The following is a 10,994-nucleotide window of genomic DNA, read 5'->3' as shown; positions in this document are numbered from 1 at the left end:
CCTGTCCACCCAGCTTTTCTGAGCCCATTGGAATGAGCTTTACAGGCCAAATAATGGGAAGCTGGGAGCCTGCCTGGGGGCCTCCAAGGCCCAGCCAAGACGGAGGGCTCCTCTGCAGAGGGTACATCTGGAGAAGGATCCAGAAAGACCTGTGTTCCAAGCCTCAGGCCCGGGTCAGGGATGGGCTGCAACAGCTGTCCCGCCCAGCTCTGCCCCGGTATCCCTCTCCCCAGCCCTGATTGCTGTCTCTTCCGTTCATTTTGGCTTCTACAGAGTCATCTCAGCAGCGTCAACATGTCCCGGCCCAGCAGCAGAGCCATTTACTGTAAGCTGTCCCTCCAGTGCCCTCTCCCCTTCCCTCCCACTGAGCTCCCTGAACCCCCTGCCCCCATTCCCTCCCTTGCCACGCTGACCAACCCCTATTGCTGTATACATCTCACCTCCTTCTTCTGCCCCCACGCCCTTGCTTTGGGTCACGCCAGTGTACCGGAAGGAGTACTCGCAGAATCTCACCTCAGAGCCCACCCACCTGCAGCAAAGGGTGGAGGTGAGTAACCCGGGGGCCCCAGACTGTTTCCTGATTCAACCCAAGTTTTCCCGTGTGTCCACCGCCCTGACAAAAAAAAACAGACATCTGAGATAAGTCTCTGCCACAGAAGCCAATGGCCTGACCCAGTCAGAGCAGGTGGGCTCGGGTCCAGCAAGCATAACTGAGCATCTGCTAAATGTGGGGAAGGAAGATGGGCAGTGAAGGCCAGGCTAGAGGTTGAGGTGGTAGACGTCCTATCCCCAGGCAGGAACAAGCAGCAGAGGGGATGGGTCAGGGGGCACCGGCCACCATCCCATCCCCGCCTGTCTCCCAGTCCACCCCTTGCCCCAGGATCTGGCACAGCTGGAGGAAGGAATGTGTGAGGTTAGCGGTCCCCGGGTGAGGACTTGAAAGGACCACTGTCTGAGAGCAGAGCTTTCTGGGCTTGGACTCCCCGGGCAGGCCTGCGCAGCTTAGAGCCCGCAATGGAAGCTCTGGCCCTGCGTGGGAAGACAACACTGGCTCTGCCACATCTAGTTGCCTGGAGAGTTGCTGACACCACAGCCAAAGCTCAGACTGGAAGGGTGTGGCAGAGAAGAGAAGACACCAGGTCAGGTTGAAGGTCTGGGGTAGAAACCGCCCCTGGGCCCTCCCGGAGAAAGAAGAAGCAGCGAGGAATGCTGGAGCAACCGTCTGGAGGCTCCAGAGGGCGGCAGAGGTCAGGGGCCCCCAGCCAGCTGGGCTAGGCCCAGGAGCGCTGGGCTTTATGGAGGGATGGGGGTGAGGAACTGGCTTCGGTTAGGTCTAGCAGGCAACAGCAAGAGGAGGCACGTCCAGGGTGCCAGGGCATTTGCTCATGATGTCAGTGCTCCTGAATATGCCAGCCGTGTGGACTCGGAGAGCAGCTGGAGCTATGCAGAGGGCAGCGCGGTGGGATCAAGGGGCAGGAGGCAGACGACCTCCCCCCACAAGGGCCTGGAGGGGAGGGGGAGGGGCAGGACTGTGACTTGAGAAGGCAATGTTTGGATAGGAGATGGGAGGGGTCTCCTCAAAGATAAAAACACTGCTGGAATGATCAGACTAGCACGTGGCAAGGGCCTGAGTGGAGACAGAGGTCAGTATGGACCTCTCTGGGCAAGAATCAGGGAGCAGGGGGGCTTGACTTCTTCCTGAGAGACTGGGAGGTGATGGATTAGCAGAAGTGGAACATGCCTTCTGGGCATGGGGAACAGCATGAGAAAAGGCATGGAGACAGGAACGTTAGGTCAGAAAGGAGATGGACCAGGCTGGGATGGTGATTCCAAAGAGGGCAAAGGAAGCCGGGGACAGAATTTGAGCATCCTATATATATCCCACCCAGAGAAGTTCAGACTTATTTGTTGGGTGGCTGAAGCCCACGTCTACCACGATCTAGCCCCTTCAGCTGGCCTGGACTGTTAAAGGCCATGACTGTCCTTCCTCCAGAGTCCTAAACACCCTCCTACAGCCCATCAGACCCTGACTTGGGGGGCCCATCCTAGCCTGACTGCCTCTGGCCACCACACTGGCCCTTGAAGTGTGCTTTATAGGGATTGCCTGGCACTCCCCAACAAGGAGGCCAGGGACATGTCTTCCCTCTCTGCTGCCTTTCCCCCTCCCCCCAGCCCTGCGCATTCCCACCTGTGAACCCCTTCTCCAAACCTTCTCCCAGTCCTGCATCTCCTCCTGTCCCCTCAGCACCTGCTGACATGTAAGCTGGGGACGCAGAGAGTCCAGGAGCCCAAGGATGCCCTGCAAAAGCTGCAGGAAATGGATGCTCAGGGCCGGGTGTGGAGCCAGGACTTGCTCCTGCAGGTCAGGGATGGCTGGTTCCAGCTGCTGGACATCGAGACAAAGGTCAGCCTCCCACCATTCCCCGCAAGGGATCATAGCTGACCCAGGCCGTGGGAAAGCAAGCACCAGGCATGAACACACACCATCGATGCATGTCCCACATGGCAACCACCCCTCCCCATACACAATACATACCCAGGTCAGGAGGTCCCAGGAGTCAGCCTGGCTCTCAGTGACCTCACAGCTGACCTCTCTGCCTGGCCCAGGAGGAACTGGAATCTTACCGCCTGGACAGCATCAAGGTCATGGATGTGGCACTCAACACCTGCTCCTACGACTCTGTCCTGTCCATCACTGTGCAGGATTCAGGCCTGCGAGCCACTAGCACTCTGCTTTTCCAGTGCCAGGAAGTGGGGGTGAGTAGGTGTGGAATCCCACAGCCATCACCCCCCCAACTCCTCCCCGACCCCCCATCCCCAGCCTGTCTGACTGCTGCTTCCTGCAGGCAGAGCAACTGAAGACCAGCCTGCAGAAGGCTCTGGAGGAGGAGCTGGAGCAAAGGTAGGCAGCCTCTGCCCCTGCCCACCTGTAGGACCTCAGAGCTCAGGTCTGGGTGGACCAGACCCTGCCCCACATCTGGGGGAGCCCAGGAGCCTGTGGCCCGATAACATAGGCATTGACCTGGGGAGGAGCCAGGCTGAAATAGGGCACAGATGGGCATATGGGGAAGGGGCTGGGGCTGGGCCCAGTGAACACTGGAGGCTGGCCTCGGAGGCTGACGTGGGACGAACTGGTCCCAGAGAGCAGGCAGATGAGGCAGGGGAGAGGCAGGGAACGGTTCAGATGGCGACCAAGGAGCAGGGCTGGTCGGGCTCCTGGAGAGAGGGAGTGGTACCCTCGGGTGCTGGGACAGAAGGGTGGGCAGTGCCTCTGTCCCAAGAACCCTGTCAAAGCTGTGTCCCCCTCATGTGCTCACAGACCCCGATTCGGAGCCCTTCGCCCAGGTCAGGACAGATGCAGGGAGCCTCTTCCGGAAAGGCCGATCCCTAAGGAGCAGGTACCTCCTCTGGAGTGTGGACCCCCTCCAGAACAGCACCACTGGATGACCCCAGAGCACAGTAAGTTTGGGCATGGGGGCTGGTGGGAGGAGAGGATTCCCATCAAAGATCAAAGAAGTTCTAGGCCATGGTTCCCTTCCGTTGCAGACACACCACCATCCCCAAGGCCCCTGCCACAACACTCCAGCATCCAAAAGTCAAGTGCCTTCACTTCACCTCCTTCGAGGCGGTCTCCATCCCCCCGGGACCCAGAATGGGATAAGGTAACTGCAGATTGTCTTGGGCTCGTTGAGGATTTTTGGTCCTGGCCCAAGGGAGGACACCAGTCGTCTCCCTCACCCCAAGGAGCCAGGATGACCAAGGCAGGGCCTGGGCTGAGGAGGGACTCGGAGCCTTGGTCAGACCCTGGCCTGGGCCTGAGGCTCAGGCTTGTGGTAGGAGGGGGCAGGGGGTCAGGGTTGGGAGTTCCAGGGTGGGCCTAAGTGCCCCCTCAGGCCATGGGTTGTTTGGGGTCCAGGAGGTGCTGAAACACGTCCTAAGCGACATCGAGCTATTCACAGGAAAGCTGAAGGAGGCCCAGTCAAACACCAGTCGTAAGAAGAAGAGACAGGGGAAGAAAAAGATAAAGCATCAGGGAGGTGAGTGCTGAGGGCCAGGGGAGAGGAGTGGGGGGAGAGTCTTGGGATGATCTGCAACCCGCCACCTTCCCACCTCTCTCTACAGGGATAACAGAGGCACATTACGTCGACTGCTTCCAGAAGATCAAGTACAGCTTCAACCTCCTGGTATGTGGCTCCCCACAAGTTCCCCAGCCCTTTCCCCGACCCCACCTCAGCAGTCCCCTCCTCTCTTGTCTCATGGACATCCCAAGCTTCTCCAGCTTCTCCCCACTCTTGGGACTTTTGGAGAAATGCCAGGCTCCCCATCAAGGCCCAGAACAACGGGGCCCTGGGGTCCTGGTGAAGGTAAGGTGGGTAACAGGCTTCACCCTGTGTCCTCAGGGAAATCTGGCCATGATGCTGCAGGATACAAGCGCCCCTGAGTTCGTACACCTCCTCTTCCAAATTCTGAACTCCGTGAGTCGGGGGAGGACAGGGTGGTGCAGAGGGACATGCTGAAGTTAAGATGAGGCAGAGGCCGGGGTGGGAAGTAGGGGGCAGAGGGTGGGTCTGCCCCTTGCTCACCCCAGCACATTCTTCTCCTTGACCCCAAGACACCATCCCCACTATGCACTGTCCTTGACCCCAAGGACACCAGTGGGGGCAGGAAGGAGCAGGCCTGGGGCAACGTGGTATTGCAAAAGTGGGAAGCCAGGGACCCCAGGCCCTTCCCCACTCCTGTCTGGCCCTGCAAGAGCCCAGGCTTCCTGAAACCTTCTGTCCCTCCCCAGATCCTGGAGCAGTGCCCTGAGCCTGGCCTAACAGCCCAAGTGATCTCACCCCTCCTCACCACCAAGGCCATTGATCTGCTGCAGTCCTGTCTAAGCCCACTTGAGAGTAACCTCTGGAAGGGGCTGGGCATAGCCTGGACCACCAGCCAGTAAGTGACGACAAAGCCTGAATGAATCAGAGGCAAGGGACGTGGGGGCATAGGGCAGGACACACAGGGCAGGAGGTAGCAGGCTCTACATTGTGTCTTAAAACAAACAGAAATTCTGTACCCATTAAACAATTAAACAAAACTCTGTACCCATTCTTCCCACTCCCCAGGCCCTGGTAACCTCTATTCTATGAAATATCTCAAAACAAATTGAAGGACTCTACCTGGAGTGTCCAACTTTTAATTATGCTAAGTACAAACAATGAAAACAAAACAGAACCGCCACTTACCATCACCCACCACTGAAGGAAAGCATTATTTCAGAAAAAAGAACAATTCTTCCCAAGGAAGGAGAGTTGGCAACCTTCTACTAAAATTTTTCTCATTTTTGTCAAGGACAAAGTGAAAACTCTGTCTCAATTCCTGCCCAGATTTTAACAATTACGGACGTAAGAGATGCTGCAAATGTAACATCAATAAGAGTTGCAACCCACCAGCCAAGGAGCTAAGAGAGAAAGAGATATTCCACGCGGGTGAAACCGTGAGATGGGCAGTTGGGCGGCAAGGCTAAATTGATGAGAGCTGTGCGGAGGGGAGGGTGAAACCAGCTTGGATATGCTGAGCTGAGGTGTCAGTGGAACCTTTGCAGAGACAGGGTGGCCTGGGCTTTGGGGGAGAGGTCCGACCTGGCTACAAGAGTTCGAGAACAGTCAGTACAGAAGTGATAGTTGGGGCCACCTGGAGGTAAGCACTGCGGTGGGAGCCCCAGAGCTCACTTTAACAAGCATGGTCTGCTCTCCCCAGGAGAGAAGGGCCTGGGGAAACTTCAAGGTGGTGAAAGGAAACGGGGTTAAGGAGGCAAAGAGAAATTCCAGAGAGTTAAAAGGAGAAACAAAAAAGCAGAAGCATGAAAACCAAGAGAGAAGAGGGTTGGATTTTTTAATATAAATTTATTTATTTATTTTTGGCTGTGTTGGGTCTTCGTTGCTTCATGCAGGCTTTCTCTAGTTGCGGCAAGCAGGGGATACTCTTCATTGCGGTGCACGGGCTTCTCATTGTGGTGGCTTCTCTTGTTGCGGAGTATGGGCTCTAGGCGTGCGGGCTTCAGTAGTTGTGGCTCGCAGGCTCTAGAGCGCAGGCTTAGTGGCTCTGTGGCATGTGGGATCTTTCCAGACCAAAGATCGAACCGTGTCCCCTGCATTGGCAGGCATATTCTTAACCACTGTGCCAAAAGGGAAGTCCAAGTAGAGGGTTTTAGAAAGAGAAATCAACTGGGGAAAAAAACCAGTGGTTCTAGGATTCTTTTTGCCTAATGAGCAGGGGTTTTTTTCCAATTCAGCCCCATTAAAGGATTTTTGTGTCCAATTCATCTAAAGATATAAATTATAACTTAATGTAATCAATTTCTTTTATTGTGGTAGAATATACATAGGATAAAAGTTAGTTAAACTATTTTTAAGTGTATAATTCAATGCCATTAAGTACATTAACAATATTGTACAACCATCACCACTATCCATTTCCAGAAATTTTTCAGCATCCCAAACAGAAACTCTGTACCCATTAAACAATCAACCAAAACTCTGTACCCATTCCTCTCTTTTCCCAGCCCCTGGTAACCTCTATTCTATTTTCTGTCTCTGTTTATTATTTTAAATATAAAATTAAGTCAGATGTGGCCTAAGATGTTTTCTCATTTCTTAAAGTAACCAAAAATGAACGAATGAATGAAATGGAAGACAGAAACACAGAAAATAGAATAACTAAAGAGTTGTAAAAACTCTCAAAATAGTTAAATTTCAGGTAAATTTTATTCAGGTTATTTGATTTTAGGCAAATTGACCCAAAACTATAAATAACACTAAATTCTGTGGTAATTCAGAAGGATATAGACCATACAAGGCCATTGGATCTGGCAGTCAGGAGATTATCAGGACTTTAGAAGAACTAGTTTCAACAGAGTAATGGCAGAGGTAAAAGTCAGGTTGCAAGGAATAATGAAAGAACCAGAGGTGAGAAAATGTAAGCAGGGCATATGGACACATCCTCAAAAAACTGGACAAAGATAAGGTAATAGAATGACAGCTTAAAAGGCACAGTAACAGAGTCAAGGGAAGACTTGAGCATGTTTTTAGGGCAAAGAAAAGGAGCCAATAAAAAAGATTCAGAAGGGGGAATAATTTACTTGTCCCCATTGAATAAATTAGCTGCTTCCTGTGTCCCATGCACTGTACTATGGATACAGCTCTCAAGGAGTTCAACATAAGTAAGAAACACAGACATGTGAGAATCATGTGCAATTCAGCGTGAGAGGAGCTATAATCCAGGGTGTCTGGAGTTCAGCAGCAGTACAAAGAGGAAGCATTCACCTCTGCCTCCGAGAGGTAGGGAGGGGACTTCCTCGAAGAGGGGACTTAGCATTCCCCAGGCGGGCAAGCAGAGCGTGACTGGAGACCACAACCAGTGCTGCCCCTCCTGCATGCTAGGCAATGGGTGAGGGGGAGGCTGAGTGGCAAGTACCAGCTCCCACCCTAGAGCCAGCCAGAGAGCTCTGCTGTGATCACAAGGGGGAGTTCCACATACTAACCCGCTAGAAAGAAAGAGATCTGCTGCTGGGGAACTATAACCAATTAGACCCCGCGGGGGTCTTCCAGCCCTAATGCTCTGTGGTTCTACCACTTTCATTCAAACCCCCCATCAGTGAGATAAAGTACTCATCTCTTCTGGTGTTGAGATGTCTGCACTTTCACGGGCAGAGGTGAGGCTGGCCCATGGATACCTGCACTGTGGGATCTGTACATGCTTAGCTGTTTGCTCCTATGTGGGTGTCCTGGGGCCTTTGATCAGTGTACATAGGCCACGTCCTCCACTACCTACAAGATTCCGCAGGCTAGGTCCTGTCATCTCTGCCCTCTCCACATCCCACAACCTGGCACAGAGTAGACTCAGCCTTGTTCTTTCCCCAGGGCCAACTGGACAGGCAGTGAGCCCCTGCCCTACCAACCCACATTCTGTGATGGTTGGCAGCTTCCAGAACCTTCCTACCAGGTAAGGAGAGCTTAGCACAGAGTCCTTCCTATTCAAAGCCCTAGTCTCTGGCTGGTTTTCACTATCTCAGTGCAAACCATGGTCACGTGACGCCTAAGTGGTAGGTGGGTTTTGTGTGGTGGGCAGACAGGTGAGGGGATATGAGGCAGCTGTGTGCAGGTGGGTCTGTGGTCTCACACCCCACCTCCCTACCACCACACTGGCTGACATCCTGCTCTCACTCTGTTCTGCCCCTACAGGCACCTTCAAGATACCAAGACTCTACTTCCCTCCGGTATGCCCTGAGTTTAGTCAGGACCATATGGTTCTGGGGAGGGAGGGACAGGGCTGATCCTGTGGGTCTGTGGATTCTACGTGTCGCTGACCTTTGGGCTCTCTTGTAGCCAGGCACATACATGTACAGGCACATCCCTCCCCTACCTTGGGTGAAGAGGCAGTTTTTTACCTTCCTAGGCTCCAACCCCTTCTTCTTTCAATACTCCCCCCACATACCTCTGACTTCCCAGAGTTTGAGTATTAAGTGCTCAAAGGAGAGCTCAGATACAGAAAATTCCACTTCTGGAAGAGTCTTGAGAAATCAACATTTCAGACCCTTTCTGCTTGTAGAAACCCACACCCCAAGCCCACCTAACAAGGACCTGCCCTCAAAATCCGTGGAAGCCCAAAAGTCACCGTTAGACTCCAAGGGGGAGATATCTGGGGCCCTGGGGCTGAGACAGGGGCCCAGTCTCTGAGGTCCCACTCTCTGGCCATCCTGACTCTGTCTCCAGGGGTTGTGGGGGAAGCCCTAGGTTAGGGAGCAACTCGCACTTTGCTCAAGAGGAGACACACAACCACAGACCCCACCCTGTGCCCTCCAGACCCGGATCTGTCAAGCCAGCCTTGAAAATGCAAGTGCTATATGAGTTTGAAGCTAGGAATCCACGGGAACTGACTGTGGTCCAGGGAGAGGTACTGGAGGTGAGGCATGGGCTTGAGCTGATAAAAGGAGGTGGTGGTTGGTGGGAGCTACTGGGAGCATGGAGTAGGTGGCCTAGAGAGGGAGAGGGAAGGTGGGGAAGGGCCAGGAGGGAGAAAGCCTGGGGGGGGAGGGGCAAGGCTGGTCGGACAGAGGCTCCGGTCACCACTGGAGTGACTCTTGGCAGGTTCTGGACCAGAGCAAGCGGTGGTGGCTGGTGAAGAATGAAGTGGGACAGAGCGGCTACATCCCCAGCAACATCCTGGAGCCCCTGCAGTCGGAGTTCCCTGGAAGCCAGAGCGAGTTGCCCCCTCAGGTACTACCCAGCCTAGACTATTCAGAAGCTATAAAACCTGAGTCAGAGGTGGGGGCAGGGAGGATCCAGTGACAAGTGGAGGAGATGGTCCCAGTTCAACTTAATCAGTATGATCACACGCTTACTGTATCCTGAGTTTATTCGTGGGACCAGAGCAGAGAACAAGCCTTGTGCCTATCAGACAAGCGAACCATGGAGTGAAACAAGTGATCTGATGGAAGCCCAGAGAAGGGACCCAGATGATGGTGGCTGTAGGTGGCTCTGAGATGAGATGGCCTCTGACCCCCACTTCCCCTGATTCTAGGCTCCAGGGCTTCAACTTAGCTCAAGGCCTGAGAAGGTCACAGCCTGGTTGCGGGCAGAGAACTTCTCCACTGTGTGAGTGCCAAGTCCCATGGCTTTACCTCTTTAAAGGGCTCAGATAATAATCAGGCACCCCTCCCCATCACAAGCGTCTCTTCCAGGGCACTTCTCTCTTCAACCTCAGGAGCTATGAAATTAGTTTCAGCCAATATGTTTATCTTACTCCCTGACCTCCAGATACCCTTTCTGTGAATTCTTCTGTCACCCCAGTCTCCAAGCCCAAACAGCCCCTTCTCCACCCAGACATGCAGGCTGGGTCCTTCCACCCCACCACTGACAGTTTCTGCTGTTTCTGTTCCCAGCACAGTGAAGACTCTCGGGTCCATGACAGGGCGCCAGCTGCTTCACATGAGCCCTGGGGAGCTACAGACGCTGTGTCCCCAGGAGGCCCCACAGGTCCTGGCACGGCTGGAGGCTGTCAGAAGGATGCTGGGGGTGAGGCCACCCTGGGATCTTGACCCCCGCTGGAAGTGTGGGATGATCCCTGAGTGAGAGTGTCAGGTGGACAAGCCAGTAGCCCCAACCCTGGGGTGGCACTCAATGTGTCAGGTCTGGCCACAGGACAGTCCCCCAGGGGCTTGATTTCATGTGCTCAGGCATGCCTTGAAGCTCCTAGCTGATTGCTGGCATCAGCTCTGGGGTCCCTCATCTGCCACCAGCCTCACCTCAACCTTTTCTTTCCTCAGATAAACCCTTAGGCAGCAACTCAAACACCTCCAAGACCAAGACTTTCTCACAAGCAAGATGGTGGATCTGATAACTCTTTAGAGCCCCGAGAATTCTTCTTTCAGGCCCCCAGGTTGCAGCCAACCCCACACCCCAGCTCACACAGCAAAGAAGATGAGCAAGCCCAGAGGTTGAGACAAATGGTGCCCCTTCTTGCTGTGTTGAGAGCTCTCCCCACTTGCCACCTATTTATTGCATCTCTTTCCTGAGCCTGGAGCACTTAAGCCTAGGTTTGTCAGGACTCTGTTTAGCCCCCCTCCTCCCCAATAAAAGTATCTTCGAGCTTGTCATGCATCTCTCTTGCAGCTTCCTCTGGCCCTAATGGAGGCCAAAGGCAGAGAGTCAGGAAGATCTGGGACACTGGGCATGAAACAGCAGTAGCCCTACATCCATGACTGGGCCAGACTGTTTGAATGTGAGTGGGAATTCACTGGAGCTGACCCAGAATTTGAGAATTATGGTCCAAGCTCTCCTAACTTTCTAAACAAACTCCAAAATAAGGCTATCCTTGACATCTTTATCCTTCTGTGTACATTTCTTCCAGTATATTCCAAGGCACCCAGCACAGTTGAGGGCACAACACTTCACAGGAGCAAGGAGTACGGGGGCTGACAGTGGTAGGTTTTGATCAGCCATATTGGCTGA

At 53.7% G+C, this 10,994-nt stretch overlaps 1 protein-coding gene across 1 annotated transcript; it reads left to right on the top strand.

Annotated features, from left to right (window-relative positions):
• The first annotated feature begins 294 nt into the window (after window positions 1–294).
• Window positions 295–10,380, top strand: EPS8L3 (EPS8 signaling adaptor L3). The gene is made up of 18 exons (XM_059046044.2): window positions 295–325; window positions 483–547; window positions 2,246–2,404; window positions 2,608–2,757; window positions 2,847–2,902; window positions 3,320–3,459; window positions 3,547–3,662; window positions 3,917–4,037; window positions 4,123–4,184; window positions 4,401–4,475; window positions 4,790–4,938; window positions 7,905–7,986; window positions 8,226–8,260; window positions 8,757–8,946; window positions 9,132–9,260; window positions 9,565–9,638; window positions 9,931–10,058; window positions 10,310–10,380. Exons 1-18 carry the CDS (start codon window positions 295–297, stop codon window positions 10,378–10,380), a joined length of 1,833 nt encoding a protein of 610 aa, XP_058902027.1.
• The last annotated feature ends 614 nt before the right edge of the window (window positions 10,381–10,994 follow it).

This window comes from Kogia breviceps, chromosome 1 (assembly GCF_026419965.1).
Source record: "Kogia breviceps isolate mKogBre1 chromosome 1, mKogBre1 haplotype 1, whole genome shotgun sequence".
Lineage (NCBI taxonomy): Eukaryota > Metazoa > Chordata > Mammalia > Artiodactyla > Physeteridae > Kogia > Kogia breviceps.
The sequence above is the reverse complement of the archived record's forward strand: the minus strand, read 5'-3'. Positions and strand labels throughout refer to the sequence as shown.

Coding starts and splice junctions, on each gene's coding strand:
- EPS8L3 (XM_059046044.2), top strand. CDS start 295: ATGTCCCGGCCCAGCAGCAGAGCCATTTACT. Junction 2,903..3,319: donor GAGGAGGAGCTGGAGCAAAG/GTAGGCAGCCTC, acceptor ATGTGCTCACAG/ACCCCGATTCGGAGCCCTTC. Junction 8,261..8,756: donor CAAGACTCTACTTCCCTCCG/GTATGCCCTGAG, acceptor CTCTGTCTCCAG/GGGTTGTGGGGGAAGCCCTA.